This window comes from Nicotiana sylvestris, chromosome 11 (genome assembly GCF_000393655.2).
Source record: "Nicotiana sylvestris chromosome 11, ASM39365v2, whole genome shotgun sequence".
Taxonomy (NCBI): domain Eukaryota; kingdom Viridiplantae; phylum Streptophyta; class Magnoliopsida; order Solanales; family Solanaceae; genus Nicotiana; species Nicotiana sylvestris.
Window position 1 is genome coordinate 16,246,724 of NC_091067.1, and position 18,649 is coordinate 16,265,372.

Genomic DNA, 18,649 nt, shown 5'->3' on the forward strand with positions numbered 1-18,649 from the left:
CACAAAACCATCACGCTGCTACATGGCAATGACTTGTCTGCTAGTGTCCATACTGCTGTAGCTTGTAGTTGATAATTGATATGACACAATACCTCAGAGTATGATGTGTCCATCCTTGCTTCTTTCATTCCAACTCACCTCCCATAGAGGCAGATAAATGTCAATATCATTAGGAGATTGTCTTTACCTTCAGACAGGAGAAATCATTTCAAGAATGCAAGCAGTGAGCACTTGGTAGGCTATCGGAAGTTATGCCAACTAATATTCATCTAGTGGTGTTAACCATCATTTATTTGCATGTCCAAGTGCGGATTTAAGTGTGTTCACTTGGCCTCCATGACATATATTGTGTTGTTAAAGATTACTGTTTTTTGTTTGAGCATCTTCATTATGTAGCATTGCTTTTAACTTCAATTATGTCATATGTAAGCATGTTGTGGATGCATACCTCCTATTAGAAGGGTAAGAATATTTCTGCATACCTGCTATAAGAAGATTATTTGAGAAATTCTTTTAGCATTGCTTTTAACTTCAATTATGTCATATTTGTTGAACTATATATGTGTTTGTGCAGTAAAAGCAGCGGATGCGGCCAAATACATTATCATTCATCTGCAGAAGCTAAAAGTTTTAGTAGTATAGTGTGAAGAACTTAGGCAGCTTAATTATATGATTCTTTGCTATGAAGATCTACATTCCTTATATCCTGATAGGAGGATATTTTGCTGCACAGTATCATTAGTTGGAGATGGGTTGGACAATAACATAACATTAGATGACTCTAACTATATCTACAAAGATGAGTTGACAATTCAGTTAATTGGAGTTCTGGCTCACAACACAACAGTTAATCATAAATTTCACTTAATTGGAATTCCATGGCTCATCATAACTCTGAATCATAAAGAACAAAATCTGAAAGTAAAGACTCTAACTATATATACAAAGAGCAAAAACTTAACGAAAAATCTGCATTCAACTGCATACTCAATAAGTAGAACAATTCATATATAATGTAATAATTGTACAAATGAACAGATAATTTTAACGAAAAGAAAATTCCAAAAGCTTAACCATACACAACTTATAAACTTTCTAATATACTTTACATGGCAGAACTAATAATATGTAGAGTCAAAAATAGGATGTTGACGAAAACAAATAGCTGAAAGCTAAATGCTGCATTTTGATAGAAGACTGATTGCTCGTTCACCAAGTTGGAGCAAATGCTGATCATCAAATATGATTTTGGCTTCTGAATGTCTTAGTAAGCCACATATGATTGAGGAATGAAGACGTTTTATTTTATGGACAAATAACTGCTCCACCTCTACCCCTTAAAATGCAGCTCTAAAGCCAGCATAGTTGCTCCACACCAGCCATGAATCACCTCTAAGCGTCCATTAAAACCACCGTTAAAGTGCATCGACCCACCACGACAACAAATAAAGAGTATGCATATAAAAAATCACTTAAAATTGCATAAAAGAAATTCACAAGGCAGCAAAAAGTCATCTGTTAAATTCCAAAAGCCCAACCTATAAATTTGCATCTTAGCAACTGCAACACTTAGTTTTTTAACAGAATCACATCATGATTGATAAAGAAAATATGAAGTTGCATAGGTAGAGTCATTTCACCATATAACATATAAAATGCAGAACATTGAAGCGACAAAAGTACAAAATATATAAGTGCAGAGCAAGACGCATTGCAGTAAGACCAATCAGGGATTCTTTTCTTTCTTTACGACTCTGCGAACCTTGTTGCTAGACAGTTGAGAATTGAAGTCATCATCTGTTGCTACTGCTGATGCCTTATTAGCGGATCTAGTCTTCTTGTCATATGTCTTCAAAGGGGATATTTTTGCATTGCAAGCATCTCCATCATCTAACACCGACGATCCACTTTCTGATACACTTTTCTCAATGGGAGTTTGCAAAACAGACTTCAGCTGACTTTCGGCCATAAGATCCTTTGAAAAACCAAAACAATTTAATAGCAGTTGCAGAACCAATAAAAAATGGGGTAAAAGTTTTAATTTCATGAAATTTACCCCGAAAAGCTTATCTCCACTTGAGCTTTGTTCATCCAAAAAATGTGGATCCTGTTAAAGAAAAATAAAAAAGAACGATCATCCTATAAGTGGAAAAGTATTTATACATAAATTATATATGATGAGGTTTATATTTTGTCAAAAATTTTACATTCATATTGTCTTCGAATAAAGTATGGTCGTATTCCTTTAGAAGGTCATCATCATCAGTAAACTTAAGAACTTTGTAGACTTCGACCTGCGACTCAATATTCTCTTGCTTAACAATAACCTTGAACATGAATTTTTTATAAAGAATATCGTCCATTTCACTTGGATAAGAACATTCAGCATCCGCAAGTGAAGTCTGCACCAAATTTCATAAGTTAGAAATATTTTTATGGTTAATCAAATTAAATTTAGTAGTATACCTCAACTAATCTTTCCTTAAGTTCTTTTGCGGACTTCCCTATAAGTTGCATAGCTTCGCGATTCCAAAGCAACAATGAGATAAAAGCGGTTCCATCCATAACACGAACTTGAAGCCTATACCTGCAACTCAATTTTTATTAACCTTATGCATATTTTTTATAGATATAAGATTTTAAAATTTTCACTAAATAGTACTAACCTGTGAGTAACAAAAGACTCTTCTTCATTGCATTTGGCACAAAAGTATTTATTTTCAACTTTTTCCACCTTTCGACTACACTTGTTGCATGCCAAGTATGACCATCCCCGGTCAAGTTCCAAATTAACCAATTTTGCCGCAATCCAATAGCTGGATTCCTATTGAGTAAAAAATAAACAATTATTGTAAATGCAAAACAGATAACATAAGGTAAATATAATTGAGAAAGTAAATTAAACTCACTTGCGTGCACTGAACTAAATCCCTAATAGTTTTAAACAGTACAATTCCTTTGTCTAACTCATCTGTAACAGAGTAACTTTGTTGAGAACTTGTTCGAGTGATTCGCTCAATGTTTGATTGACGTGCTGCAAGTAATCTGCATAAGTCAAAAATTGTAATTTATAAATACTATTGTTATATTTCTGTACATATAGAAAAGGATTATAAACTTCACAAACCTGGATTTAAATTCAATAGACTGCGGCAACGTAGAATTTATCCATATCTTTGTCTGATACCAACAGCTACGCACTGAGTAATTACCTGTGTGTCAAATGAAATATGAATAAAAATTTGAAATTTAAAATTATTTATACAGTAAAATAAAAAAATACATGTAATTTATGGTAAACCTCGATATTTTTGAGGTTTCATATGCTGAAAAACAACAATCACAGGCTCATCGGCAGATTCATTCAAGTGATGTTGAATTTGATCCACAAGTTCGCTCCATAATGTTGCCATAATCCTGTTCCTCCTATACGTTTCAAGGTAAGGTTAATAAACACATATATATGTAATCTATCAATAAAGTATTTTTCTATTTTAAAAGTACTTACTGATCATCTTCGAGTACAACATTAATAAGAAAACTTTGGTCGTCTCCCTGATTGTAGGTCTTAACATCTTCATAGGTCACAACCTGACCAACAACATCTATAGATATAAAAGTTAGTGACATACTTTAAAAAATAACATTTTTAACTTCATTTAAAATTTAAAAAAATATTACCGAGTAATTCTGTCTCATCGACATCATGTTCATTTTTTAGTTGGTGAAAAGGGCGCAAGTTAAAGATGTTCATATGAAATGAAGGATCATTTGTTTCCTCGACAAATGTCTTTTGAGTAAATGTCAGCTTCAGCTTGTGTGTCGTAGTCCTCAACTTCAAATTATTTGGTCCGACTACAAAGTAGTTCATACGATATAAGCGAAGTTCATGTATCTTGTTCCTAAAAAACTTAAGAACATACTTTCCAATTGTACCATGTATACGGTCACCCTGCAAATTCAGATTCATTATATGTGTACAATTATGAAGCCAACAAATGTAAGCGCGTATATACTTTCATCACTGTGTAAAGTTGTTAAAAGATGTAATGTCAAAAACCAGAATGCTACAGTTGTTGTATATCAATTATGAAGGCAACATTAGCAGAAACAAAGCTGAAAATTGCATATATAAACGTAGTTTGTATATGTTCATCCGATGATCGTGTAACCAAGGCAAGCAGTAGCTAATATTTGCCGAACTTATATATTTTGAACAATACTTCTTTAATAGCAGAACAATTCCTCTGTTATTTTGAACAATAAATCTATTATTATGTACAAAGATGCAACTTACCTGATTGTTAATATAAGGACAATCACTGTGTAAAGGTATACTCAACATTCGAAGTGAAAAACGAAATGACACAATGGATTCCAGATCAGTTAAAGATCTGTTGATATGGAAGTCGAATTATTTAAGTAATGCATCAGAAAGAATTTTCATATGGAATGCGACTACATTAGTAAGTTTAAAACTATGAGAAAGTTGAATATGTTACCTTAGAATCCTGTAAAACCAATTCAATTGAAAACGGTATTTGCGGGTTAAAGCGATCCGGCATTATCCACATTCGAACCACTCTAACTTTGAGATTCTATTGAATCGAGTTGGATGATATTTGTTTGATATCATGAATTTGTGTGGCATACTTGCAAAGTAATTGTAATCAGACTGTAGTAGATGAAATATGAAGTTGAAAAGGTTTTGAAAATATAAAGCACATAAATCATGGAGTTATAGATGTGTATATAAATTTGAGATTTTTCAGTTGGAAGAGCACGTTTGAGACCACGAGCAGTCGTGGGATAATAGAGATTCTTTTGCGTTTGAGATGCCGACTGTTTTGTTGGAATAACTGATATTATTCCTCCTTTTTTTTTTAAAACGTAGGTATTAAAAATTTTAAAAAAATAATTGCAAATTGTGGATGGTAGTTACAGAGTAAAATATGGGAACTTACAAAGTGGAGGAATCTTTTCCTTGATTTTAATAACATCAAGTTTAATTAAAGGGAACAAATTCTGGAAACCAAAAATCGTGGGATGAATGTGGGAGTATTAACTGTTCTGATTTTGCTGATTTGTAGAGATGCATGTTGTTTTGTTTTTAATAACAACCACGTTAATTAAGGGGAGAAAATACCAAAAAGCTAAAATCGTGGGAGGATTGGCAAAGATGTGAGTATTGGCTGGTTATTTCGATTTTTTTGCTGATTTAGCTGATTTGTAGGTAGAAGAAAAAAACTCCAACTTTTTTGGAGAGTTGTCTTAATTTGTTACATGTGTTACCATGATGGGTGTTCCACTTGGCAGCCTAATATTGTTTTACTTGTGTTATTCTATATAGATAGATTTCCTTAGATCTAATACAAGCTAATAAATCCCTCTTGGTAAAAAACATTTTAATATTCTTTTGGGGGTAAAAAAATAAAGCTAATCAATAAACTATTTTGGTGTGAATTTAAATAGGAAAAAGGGTCAAGTTTGCTCACGTATTATATAAAATTGAATAAACATTGTATAATAGGAGTGTTCAAAACCGATCCGAAACCGAAAACCGAACCAAACCGAACCGAAACTTAATGGCTTATTGGTAACCGGTTAACGGCTTAACGGACGGGAAACAGATTGAAATTTTTTTATTAACGGCTTATCGGTTTGGGGGCGGATTATTCAAGTTTCTTAACAGATAATCCGTTAACCCGTTAAATATATATATATATATATATATATATATATATATATATATATATTAAATATAAAAAATAAAAAAAACCTTGACCCTTTTGTAATTCTGTTCCAGGCAGTTTAGATAAAGGTCAGGGGAAATGTGAAAAGTATGAAGTGCATGAAGGTGTTTTTTTTACATTCCTATATTTTCTTTTGTGCACTGCGTAATATTATATTCTTCAATTGCTTATTAATTTGGAATTATGAATTCACAAATAGGAAATTTTATCTGAACTTGTGGTCTCTACTTTAACATTAAATTATATTGTTTTAGTATATGCTCGTGATTATGGGGAAACAATAAGCTTCCACAACAAACAGAGAAGAATATCTGTATGGATAAATTGTACTGTCTAACTAACATGAAGTCTTAAATCTTGCCAATGATACCATCTACCTTCGAATTTATCCCCTTAAATTGCTGCAAATACCTCAAAAAGGTTATCTTGCTACTATCTCCCATTCTATTGTCATTTTTCTGTAGCGTACAATATAGGTTGAATTAGGCCGATAAACCGCCCGATAACAAACAGCCCGATATCTTATCGAGTGGCTAGCGGATTAATACATTTAAAAGCCGATAACTATTAAGTCAAACCGTTAAGAGTAAACAACCACCCAATCCGCCGATAAGCAGCCCTATTGTATAACCACTTTTACAATAATAATCAAAAAAAATATGTATATATATATATATACACACACACATTTTTGTATGTTATATATAAAAAATATACGAATTTTATATACTTTTGTAACGACCTAATATAAGTAGTTTCAGCTATAGGCTAAAAGTGATATTTGTATAATATTTTTGTTATTGACCATTAACAGTTGAAATAATTTTAATTTTAGTCAAAAGTTGGGAGATAAAAATAATAAATATTTTTTAAAAAATTGGACAATAAAATTAACTTATTCAGCTATGTTAAGAATAAGGATAAATACGAGATAATTTGTTAATAGCATAAAGATCAAAAATCTACTAGATAGCAAAATGAAGCTATTTTAAATTGTTACATGGCCAAATTCCAACACTTTCCCTCTTTTTTGTTTTGTTTTGTTTTGTTTGTGTAGACCGCCATTTTGACGTGGGATTAAGTAGACCCCTACCTATAGATTAATAACCAAAATGAGAAACATACAACAAAAGGAACCAAATACTTATGTTCCTCTGTGAAGTAGATAGGACTGGACTTGCCCAATCTAATATCAGTTAACACAAAAAAAATGGCAAGCTATGTTAGTACTATTATGATTGCAGGAAGTGAGTCTTCCATGTACATGTGACGCTATGACTTTTGAGCTTACAATAAAATGTACAAACACAACATATATACAATCTAACTATCATCATACTCCATCTAGCCGCATGTTCTTCATTTTTGATCTCCTGAATTTAAATGATGGCATTTGCCTCCTATCCATTTGATATACCCCTACAATCTCCCTAGGCAGATCTTGGACATTGAGAAAGATGGTAGCAATAAGTAGAATATCCAATGTAGCACCATTTTTTGATAGTGTGTCTGCCACTGAATTTCCTTCTCTATACCAGTGCTGGACTTCAATTCGATGACTCTGAATAATCTTTTTCATCTTTGAAATATCATCATGGATCTCCCAAAAAAGTTGAAGAAGATCCAAGCATATTAACAATCAAAAAAGAATTAATTTCTAGAATTACATTGTGAATTCTATTGAAGGCAATCCACTCAAATCCAAAAAGTACAGTTTGTGTCTCAGCCATATTGTTAGTGCAGAAGTGAAGAGCCTTGGCATATGCCATGACAAGCTTTCCACTGCTATCCTAACAATACCCCAAATAGGCCACTCTTTTCATAACATTACTAGTCTCATTCGTGTTAAGTTTCAGTCTACCTGAAGGAGGAAGTGACCACATCACCTTGAGAGCTTTCATTGGAGGTTTAAAACCTTTCAGGAACCTGCAAATTCTAGCTCAGTCGTCTTGCCATTTGACTTCCTTGTAGTGAACTTTAAGAATCATAATTATCAGTGATTGCACTCGATCTAGCAAGCTTTGTACAGAAGCATATGAACCTTCATATTTAGTTGCACACCTCTATTTCCACAATTCCCAACAAATAATTAAAGGAACACATTGGAGAACAAAATTGTGCAGCTCATTCAAAGGCTTAATGAACCACCATTTCATCAATGTCTCTTTTAAGTTGCTTGATATAGTAATACCTATGCTATGACTGAAATGTTTCAATATATATTGAGCTTTCCGGCTTGAGAAAAAGATGTGAGCAATATAGTCTTCTTGAGTATCTCTACATCAATAGCATTTAGAAGGGCCTTAATACCGAACCTTTTTATCACTTCATCAGTTGGTAATCTCCCTCTCAAAAGCCTCATCAAGAAGAAGGATACCTTAAAGGAGAATTTTTTATGCTGTATTCTTTGTAAGGATATGGAAGAGTTTGTCTCAACGCATGAAAAGCAGTTTTACAAGAGAATTTACCATCCTTGGATGGTTTCCAAATAGGTCTATCCAGTTTGTTATCTCCACCAATTGGGACTTTCTTGATTTGCTCCAAAATGTGATTTGGTAGAACTTGTCGAACCTCCTCAAAGTTTCATGTCTCACCATCATAGACCTGTTTCAACTGCATTTTGCCTGATTTGGGTCCTTTGAGTCACAAATTTAGCTAGTGGCCCCAGTCCAGACCAATCATCTCACCAAAAAGAGCATTCTGTTGTATTAGGCTTCCAAAGGATCAGGGGTTCCACCATATGTTTAATCTCCATAAGTCTCCTCCATATTTGAGACTACACGTGCCTCCATTTCTTAGCCACATGATGTATCCTTTTGCAGTACTTTGCCTCAATACACTCTCTCCTCAAGGATTGTTGTGTTCTCAATCCCCACTAATTTTTAGCAGCAAAAGTGAGACAAATATCATGTATAGATCTAAAGCTAGCACCACTTTCTTTTTGTGAGTAGCACAATGACTTCCGTAAAAATCAATGGTGTTTTGGTCTGCTTTCAAACTCTCCCCAGAAAAAGTTACAGATCACCTTTTCGATATGATTGAGTGTGGTCTTAGGAGGGTCTACTGCAGCCATGATGTGCATAGATAGAAAATACAATACTGATTTGACCAAAATAGTTCTTCCTCCCGCAGATATAAGTTTATTGTTCTATTCCTGCACTCTATTGGTCACTATGGTAATCATATCATTAAAGTAACACACTTCCTTCCTACATAAATTGGTGCCCCCAAGAAAATTTTCTATAGCAAATATACCACTTAGCTGGAAGGCTAGTGGCTAATATATAAATAATAATCCAAAAATAGGAATCTAATGTTTACAATTTGTCCAAAACTCAAGATAAAAATCGCTAAGTTATAAGAAAGTTGTAAATGCTAACTATTACAAGTGTAAAACTAGATAGCTCCCAACATAAGATAGTGTATGTATCCACAAGCGAAGTGCAAAACCTCAATGTAGCACCTTTAACGCTCTCACTAGCCGCCAATTTTTGCGTTCCAAAGGACAAGGCAGATGCGAATCTTGCCCCCAAATATTTTGTTGTTCTCTGACAATATTTTTTTTTTTTCTTTGAGAAATGTTAGAAAAAAAACTTTTGATCTAGTGCTACAATCTTCCTTGTTATGAATTTTATTACAGGATAAGGTTGGACTTCTAAATTGTTTTTAACTTCTTTAATATTCTCATTACGTGTCAATGGAAAACAAGGATTAAGGATACCTTACTTTTAAACTTGCATACTGCATAGAACTCCTAAGTATCTTAATATTTTGATTAATATCAATTAAACATTGTGCCTTCCAGTCACATGATTTATTGTTGAAACTTTATTTTTTATAGATTTATCATTTCAAATGTCGAGAAATTAATGTCTCATTAATGTAACATAGTATATTTGATTCTCTTACATTATAAATATGATCATTTTTATCTTCATTTTATTTATCTTTTTAAGTAAGCAAAAAGTATTTGAATAAGACAACAGGAGGAAACAAGGACTAAATTATCGTAGATAAAATACAATAATATAATATTCTTACATAAAAGAATATATTTTAAGTATAAGGGACAAACTTGTCTATTTGTATAAAATAATAGTACTCTTGTTGCATAGATAATAAGGGTATGACTCATATGTAATATATGAAACTACACACACAAAAAAAGGGGGGGTGGGGATGGGGTGGGTAATGTGCTTTACAAGTCAAAATCTTAGGAGATGTTTATGTAAGTCTCCCTTATTTTTCTCATCAATTAATTGAGCAAGAAAATGATCTTTATTTTAGTTTATTTATGTTTCCTCTATTTTCATTCCCCAGGTCCAAACACATGCACTACAAATGACCCTCAAAAGTAGGGCTTTTAAGTGAACAATTAAGCTGCCCATTTAATCACTTAAATTAAATATAATAAATATATATATAATTTATATATAATCGTATATAATTAGTGTACAATCAATATAAATCGGATAGAAAAATATAAATTGTGAATCCGCCAGGTTATTTGTGTAAAGATCCATCCAACAAAGACACAATCCAAACTCCAAAACCTGTAAACTTTTTAGGTAGAAATGATACCAAGTAGCCACTAAAAATTTTTATCCTGAATTTTAGTTTTACAATCCCATTTTTCAGGATAAAAATATATTGAATTATCTTGAATTTAAAATTTTTAGTTTAAAATTTTAAGATAATATAAGTACCGGCTAATGTTTATATAGTATCCCGGCTATATGTGCACTTGCTCTTCTACATTGAAAACTTAACCTTAACGTAATTAGGAGTATATATAAACAAGATTCCCAAGTCCAAACAAATAGAGTAATTAAAGACGACTCTCTCTTCCAAGTCTCTTCTCCTACTTTCTCCATAAAAACACACATAGTTAAAAGACTTCAAATTATACATACAACTTTTATTTCTTCTCTGCAAAAATAAGCATATATGGGGTCAGCAAAATTGAAGATAGGTGGGGTATGGAGTGGAATACTAGAAGTAGAATTAGAAGAATGGACAATTCCAATGTTAAGAGAAGAAATTGCCAAAAAATCAGGTCTTGAAACGATCAACCTTATATGTGCTGGTAAATTGTTGAAAGATGGTGATGGGACTGAGAAATTAAGCCAATTGGGTGTCAAAAATAATGCAAAGATTTTGGCTTCTAAGGTTTCTATTGATCAAGGCAAGTCTGTAAAAGATGAATCTTTGGCTGAGGAAGAACGTTGCACTAGGCTTTCAAGGCTAAAGTTAGTACTTTTTTTGTTAATGTTTTAGTCAGTGTTTATGTTGTTTTGTTGATTCTGTTGATGGGTTTTGAGTTTTATTGTTTGATTATGTGAGTTTTGTTCTTTAAATTGTGTGATCAGTGTGAAAGTAGTGGCTTTTATAGCATCTAAAATGGTACATAGAATTGATTTTTTATTCTGATGATGATTTTTGTGTGTAAAAAAAGAATTTTTGGCTGAGGAAGAGCGTTGCAGTAGACTTTCAAGGCTAAAGTTAGTGTCTTTTTAGTCATCCTTTATGTAATTTACTTGATGGATTTTGAGTTTTATTGTTAAATTATGTGACTTTTGTTATTTAAAGTTTGTGTCTTTATGTTAGTCTAATGTTTTTCTTGATTCACTTGATGGGTTTTATTGCTTAATTTGTGAGTTTTTTTTTTAAAAAAAAAAAAAATTGTATCATCAGAGTGGAAGTAGTGTCTTGTGTAGCTCATATCTTTGGTACACGGAATTGATTTTTGCTTCTGACGATTTTTGTGTGTGTGTGTGTGTGTTTGGGGGGGTGGGGAGGGGGGGGGCTGTTTCTTTTCGTTCATCTATTTGTGTATTTGTTGTATGTCTCCGCGGAGTTTGACTTGGGGATTCTATTTGCTAAGGGTTGTGAGTTCTATTTTGGAATTATGATCAGAGTGAAAGTAGTCTGATTTAGCTGCTATTAATATCTGATTCTGATGAGCCCCCGGAATTGGTCTAGCTGTAAGAGCCCAGCACATGACTTGTGGGTTTGGCACATGTCATGGGTTCGAACCCTCTGCGGACAAAAGCGTCGTATTTTAAGTGTGGAGAAGGGTGGAGGTGCAGGCCCTTTATCCATTGAGTTTCGAACCGTGTGTCACAAGCCCTCGGGATTTCTCGGTTATCCAAAAAAAAATCTGATTCTGATGATGATCTTTATATGTGTGTTTATTTGTGTGGGGAGGTCTGTCTTTATTTCTGTCTGTATGTTTTGTTTATTTTTGTTCATCTGTTGTATATACACCGAGTATGGGAATACTAATGCTGTGGTATGATGACCCTTTAGGTAGTGAGTGGTAATATAGTAGCTATGATTTATTTTTGCAGGACAGAGACTGGAATAAATATTTGGATTTCTACTTATTTGCTCTGATGTTGCTAGCTCTTTCATATCGATATGAAGAAGAAAATATATGCTGGGGAGGACAGGCTAAAAAGAAACAAAATTGAGAGTAGCTTTGGTGGTTTAGACGTGTCGAACATGCCAATGTACTTATAATTGGGGTTTATAACACTCTGTTATAGTTCCACTTGATGATATTTTCCTGGAGGAAGAAACTATTTCTTTGTGATCTTGCTTAAATTTGTTTCCTTCTTAGTAATAAAATATATAAAGCTCTTGCAGCCTCTATTTTAAGCCAGTTACTTCTTTGCATGGACAAGACATTATTCGTCTGTTCTTTTCTAGCTTACTTCTGATATGATTTAAATTATAGGGCTGCTGCTACTTCTCTGTCGAAGAGACATGCGGATGGTTCATTACCTGTTGAAGATTTCAATCTGGAGCTCGAAAATCAGAGTGGACAAAAGGTGCAACTGGGAACTGAGACTGATCAACGGTATAAAATGTTTTTTTCTTAACCTATTAGCAAATAGGTTCATATTGACTATGAATGACACACAATCTGTTGTTTTCATTTCCTTTTTTGTTTTTCAGAGCAATAATGATGGGCCTTATGCTTCATACAAATGCAAAAGCCTTGATGAGGAGGAAGAATTATAAAGAAGCACTAGAAGTGCTGACCATGGGAGAAGTTAGTGCCTAATCTTTTTCTTGCTATTTCCTGTCTTTTAATCAAGCACAAGATTCTGATGTTGTCATACAAAGGATGCCGGAATCTGTATGTTGCTCGGACTCTCGGAAAATGTTGCCGGCTGTGTGTCGGATCCTCCAAAAGTAGCATATTTGGAGGATCCGACAGGGGTGGGGCAGCATTTTGGATAGTCCATGCAACATAGGGAACTTGTGACCTATATTTTTTTTTGACTTGTGGTTATGGCATCAATTTTCCACCGTAGCTTCTTGCTTGTGCTGTTTCTAGTGTCCAGTTGTCAGTGTCGTGAGAGATTGTGTTCTGCTTGTTGTGAAGACCATATTGAACTTTCCTGATTTAGAAATTTTTTGAACTACAGTATTATTTAAATATCTGGTTGAATGCTCATATGGAAGTGGTTTCTCTTTTGCAGGAAGCCTTCTCTCTCTGCAACCAGAAACTCATCGAGGTATGTTAGATTTCTTTCTTCCAAAATATATTATTCCTTTCCTTTCAAATTGAGTGCTGTTATTTTGCGCAATATTGTTATTAAGATGAGAGCTCTGAATGTTTGTTATTCAGTGATTAACTGGGGAGGTATGGCTCGCAATTTGAATTCCTCCAAGAATTGATGTGAAAAAGTGACCTCGGACTTTTGAGTGATATATTATGGAAAACTATAGAAAATGAATAAAAGAAGATGATATAGTTTTTACTGCAATAAAGTCACAGAACTTCCTTACTCTTCTCCTCCGTTCATTTGATCTGTGTCTTTGTTGTCAGTCCTTGAATGGGTAGATTATCTTGTGAATAGTGCTCAGCGTTTCAGCAGATATAAATGTATGCTTGGGCGGATAAGTTACAGGCAACTCATACAAGTTGTTTTTCTAATGATATGTGAAAACATTTTGTGGCGCATCTCTTTATTCACGGTTATGCTTAAATTTGCTTTATGGCTGTCATCTGATGATTCCGTCCTTCCTCTTTGGCTTTTCAGATGGTTGACAATGTGCCCATTCTGCAAATAGACATGGTGTGGTGCTACCTTATGCTCCGAGATATCAGCTGGCTCTCAGTTGCTGGAGTCCGCCTTGCAAAAGCTAGAGAAGGGCTTGAGCGTTCTCATGGGAAGGAAGCTAGTCGTCTCAGACTGCTTCAAAAAGGACGATACCCGGAGATTGCTCTGTGAGTAATCCCTTAAACACAGATTGATACTGCTTGTGTACAATGCTGGAAACATTTCCTTGCAACATTATTTTAAAATTATTTGCTTCCATATCTACTTTATATAGACATTTGAGGTTGGAGCTGCTAGAAGGAGTAGTGGCATATCATAGCGGTCAGATTGAAAAATCTAGAAAGTCCTTGACATCTGCTCAAGCCAAGTTTTTGCAGGTTAGCCTGTCTTTTTTTTTCCTTTGGTAAAGCTGATGACGGTTGTCTATTGCTCTTTGTACTGATAGGAGATAATATATTCTTCTCCAGTGTCTGCTTTTGCTTCCATTTCTCTCTGGTCTTCTTGCATGCGTACATGTGTTCATGTGCTGTGGTTTTGTTGGCTTATTAGCGCTTTGCTCGTGTTGCCGACTTATTGGTTTATACGGCTTACATACACATCTTGTTAAGTCCCACATTGGTTGAGAGAATGAGTTGTGATCTCCTTATAGGTCTAGGGCAATCCGCCATGTGAGCTATTAGCTTTTAAGGTTGAGTTAAGCCGAATGGTTCTTCACACATCTATTGCTTCTCTTCTTTTGGAATGCCAGCTCCTGTTGTCTCTCTCTTGGTTAATTCGTCATACTTATTTTCTCAGTAATGATAAACAGTTAATCCATTTTTTGTCTTTTTTTATTTATTTAAAAAACAGCTTCAAATTCCAGATGAAGCTTTGTCCTTACTTTTGAGTATGGGCTACAAGGAACGGGATGCCAAGAGAGCCCTGCGCATGAACAATCAAGTAGTAGAAAGCGCTGTTGATTTTCTTGTTGAGGAGAAAGAAAAGAAAGCAAGGCAAAGGGAGGACGACATCAGGCGGCGGAAGGAGATCATGTGAGTTCATATTTGTTTAAAATATAATTCCTCTCTGTATATTTTCGTAACACTTGCTACATTACTTAAACTCTCTGTATCATATAAACTGTAGAGATCAAAAGGGTTATGGAACGACTCCCCTCGGAAAAGCTGTTGATCTCGAGAGACTGAATGAATTGGTGTCAATTGGGTAAGTAAGACTTGTATCACAAGATCATTCAAGTGGAGACATTTCTTGTTTCCCTTACATAGGAAAGCACTCCCTCTGTCCCAATTTATGTGGTGGTGTTTGGTTTTGTACGAAGTTTAAGAAAGGAAAGTTTTTGAAACTTGTAGTCTAAAACAAATCATAGATATTTGTGTGGCCGTAAATCAATTTGTTGAGAGTAAAGTAGTAATTTTAAAGATAAATTATTTCTAAATAAGAAAATGTGATATTCTTGTTTGGACCAGCTAAAAAGGAAAGAGTGCCACATAAATTGGGACGGAGAGAGTACTAACTTAAGCAATTTCTCCCAGAGGTTGTACGCTATTCGACTTAAACTACTTTTTATGCTCATTACCTAAACTGGATTAGAAAACCTGATAGAGAACTTTTTCGACTAGCAAACAGTGCATTTGGTTGATAAACCAGAATGTCTGTGCTTCTTTTATCCAATTATCCTAAGCATGCTTATGTTAAGTCTTGAGTGGCCCGATATTTTTGTAAAACTCATACATATTCCTGAACGCCAGGTTTGAGAAAGAGCTTGCTGCAGAAGCACTTCGACGAAATGAAAATGATACACAAAAAGCTCTGGATGACTTGACAAATCCGGAAGCTAATGCTTCGATACAGGTAAATTTTCTGGCATGAATATAATGCCCATGTGAAGCTATTAGTCGAGTACTTACTGAGGTATTAGATACTAATCCAATTTGATACAATTTTTTTAATTTTGGGAATTGACTGGGCTGTGTCCTATCAGTTACTTGGATCTAGGTTTGCATGATCAGCCAGTGATAATTCAAATGTTACAAAGTCCCGGTAATTATTACTGTCAGAGGTAGACCAAGAGAAATCTCCAGTTTCTCTACTTCCTTTTTTTTTTGGTAGAGAATGAATATCTCGAGATATCAGGAAATATGGGTCCGGATATCTTGCTTTAATGATTTGCATGAACTCAAAATACATAATTGGCAAATCTGACAAATGCCTGCTTTTGTTTTTTATTGCTCAGTTGCTCTCGCCTATCACTATGCCACCTCGGCAGCTGAGAGTCCCCAACTTTTTGTTATCTATCTTTAGAAGTAGAGCGAGTGACTCCAGTGGGCAACTCGTGTTAAGTCATATAGACACCTTTGTAGTTCTAATGAAAATTTGACTTACCAAAAAAACTTCGACTAGCTTGTCAATCGGGGAATTAGCTCCTGATTTTGCTGGCACTGTGCAATTGAATAAATTCAACCGTTACTTATTTAAGGAGACAGTAGTATTTACAACTGCTAGGTTCGTTCCTTAGTAGATAGCCCATGCTTCGACAATTCGTGGGATGGAAATGCCTCTTTGATAACAACAAAAAAAAAACAGCATAGTCCCACGAGTGGGTCTAGGGAGGGTAGATGGTACACAGACTTCACCCCTACAGTGAATATAGGGAGGTTATTTCCAATAGACCTTCGGCACGAGGAAAAATGAGAAAAGAGCAGTAGCAACAGGCAATAACGAGAACAAGATAAAAGAAAACAAAGCGAAAGGAACAACATGAAGATCCCACTAATAACACCGGAATTGCCTCTTTGATATATTTTCAAAATGGTGCCCACAAAATACGATTAATCAATCTGACTCGTAGTGCAGATTTATCGAAGAATATCTTTGGTATCCATTTCCTCTTTTCGTAATGCAGATACATATTGAGTCAAGGAAGAAGAAAAGGTTACGTCAAGCAGAGAATGTTGTTATTGAAGAAATTGTATCCATGGGTTTTCCAAGAGAAGCAGGTATCTATAATTGTTAAGTTTATATTTGCATTTGTTTATTGTATACTAGAACCATTTTTTGGCTTAATAACCACATTATTCTTCCATAGAAGTGATTAATTTACATGATTTGGCAACATAATAGTTAGAATAGGTTTTAAGTGTATCGAGTGAAAACAGAACACACACTTCTTGGTCCGTACCTGTCCTCTGCCACCAATTTAAATGGAAAAGGACAAAATGCGGTGGGGGATTGGAGGAATTTCATGAGTTATGCTTTGAGGTTAATGTGTGGAAAATATGTCTTTACGGTGTCAGTCCTTTGAGCTGACGTAAATATATAAATGTTTTTGTTTTGGCAGTGGCTGCAGCTGTTCGCACTTTTGGCACGAGACAAGCAGCGCTAGATCATCTACTTGCTTCTGCTGCAACAGAAGATCAGAATGCAAATGATATTCTACACAACAATCAAGGGGAAGATGGCAATGCAAATAATCCTATAACTGACCAACAAAGTGAAAACGGATCGGGTGCTAACACAGGTTCAAGTAGTGCTGGAGGTCCAAGTCATAACAAAGTTGAGGAGCGGGACGTGGAAATGGAAGATGCTATTACTGGAGAATTACTAAGAGGAGATGTTTACTCTGACTATGACATTGAGGTTACTGAAGAAGGTGAAGCTATAAACGAATACTTAGCTTTAGTAACTATAGGAGATAACGTAGAGAATGTTCCATCGTCGTAGTTAAAAGTACAATGCATGTCGAGAATGGTCCGTCTTCATCGTTAAAAGTACAGTACGTTTTGACAGACTTGGAAAGTTTGCTGTGTATAGCGTATTAGCGTATACTATCTTAGCCTAGTTCTTGAATGAAATAGGTTCAGTTGATGGCTTGCGTTTCCTTTTCTTTATAGTCTTTTGCGTTTATGATAAATAAAGAGTTTTGGACCCATCCCCATTTCAACTTCTCCTTGTTCCTGATCTAGCTGACATGAACTATATGAAATATCTAGATTACGATATTTTGTTTCATTTCATTCTGATACTTGATAAAAAAATTCAAAGATAAATTAAGGGTTCTTACTTAGTAGGAGCTCTCTAAATTTCAGTTTATTACAGAAACAAAATGCAAAAATTTCTATAGAACTTTTGATTCTGCGTAAAGCCTTTTAATAGTATGTCACAATGAATGTGTAAATCTGAGAATAGTTATAAGTTCCCTTAAAGCTAATGAGTAGGGATTCTGAGTTGCCGAATATGAACTAAGAGTTACTGAAAGTACTAGAAGAAGTTATACGTTATAGACACGAGTACCTAGCTTGTAAGATATTGACTGTTGCATGTTGTTGTAATGTTACTTATGCGTAAGTATGTTCCCTACAGACCGAAATGAAGGTTAATCTATGGACGGTCGATGAAACACATAAGATAAGGTTGGCTATGGATGGTCCCATGTGTACGCATAGTCCTACCCAAATATTGTGAGCCATGCGGACAATCTGCTTCGCTACGCGTACGTGCCACCAGATAGTAATTTTGTAGTGTGCCTTACGGACGGACAGTCTGCTTTGCTACGCGTACGTGCCACCAGATGGTAGTGTGCCTTACGGACAATCTGCTTTGCTACGCGCACAAAGAGCCACTTTGTATTCTCCATACGAAGGAGTGGGATTTTCTTGGTTCAAAAAACAAACCAGACAAAATTCTGTGTAATTACACTCTCCATACACACCCCAACAAAATTGAAATTAAAAAGAAAAAAATAGACGAAGTTAATTCTGCCGGCAGTTAAGCATATCATCCAGAGTCCTTATAAAGTAATGCAAAGTTTTTTAGAATGATTCT

At 34.7% G+C, this 18,649-nt stretch overlaps 2 protein-coding genes across 2 annotated transcripts; one reads left to right on the plus strand and one right to left on the minus strand.

The window, feature by feature from the left end:
- Positions 1-1,726: 1,726 nt before the first annotated feature.
- LOC104226310 (replication protein A 70 kDa DNA-binding subunit B-like) lies at positions 1,727-7,332 on the minus strand. The gene is made up of 12 exons (XM_070160942.1): positions 7,151-7,332; positions 4,298-4,394; positions 3,682-3,952; positions 3,509-3,605; positions 3,302-3,426; positions 3,128-3,212; positions 2,910-3,045; positions 2,667-2,824; positions 2,467-2,587; positions 2,208-2,402; positions 2,057-2,107; positions 1,727-1,975 (listed from the first exon to the last, which is right to left on the minus strand). The coding sequence occupies exons 1-12, from the start codon at positions 7,330-7,332 to the stop codon at positions 1,727-1,729; spliced, it is 1,767 nt and encodes a 588-aa protein (XP_070017043.1).
- Positions 7,333-10,570: 3,238 nt separating this feature from the next.
- Positions 10,571-17,692, plus strand: LOC104230825 (uncharacterized). Its single transcript, XM_009783715.2, has 11 exons — positions 10,571-11,002; positions 12,493-12,615; positions 12,714-12,810; positions 13,244-13,279; positions 13,808-13,995; positions 14,103-14,205; positions 14,678-14,859; positions 14,954-15,031; positions 15,577-15,679; positions 16,731-16,824; positions 17,166-17,692. Exons 1-11 carry the CDS (start codon positions 10,701-10,703, stop codon positions 17,546-17,548), a joined length of 1,689 nt encoding a protein of 562 aa, XP_009782017.1. The 5' UTR covers positions 10,571-10,700; the 3' UTR covers positions 17,549-17,692.
- Positions 17,693-18,649: the final 957 nt, after the last annotated feature.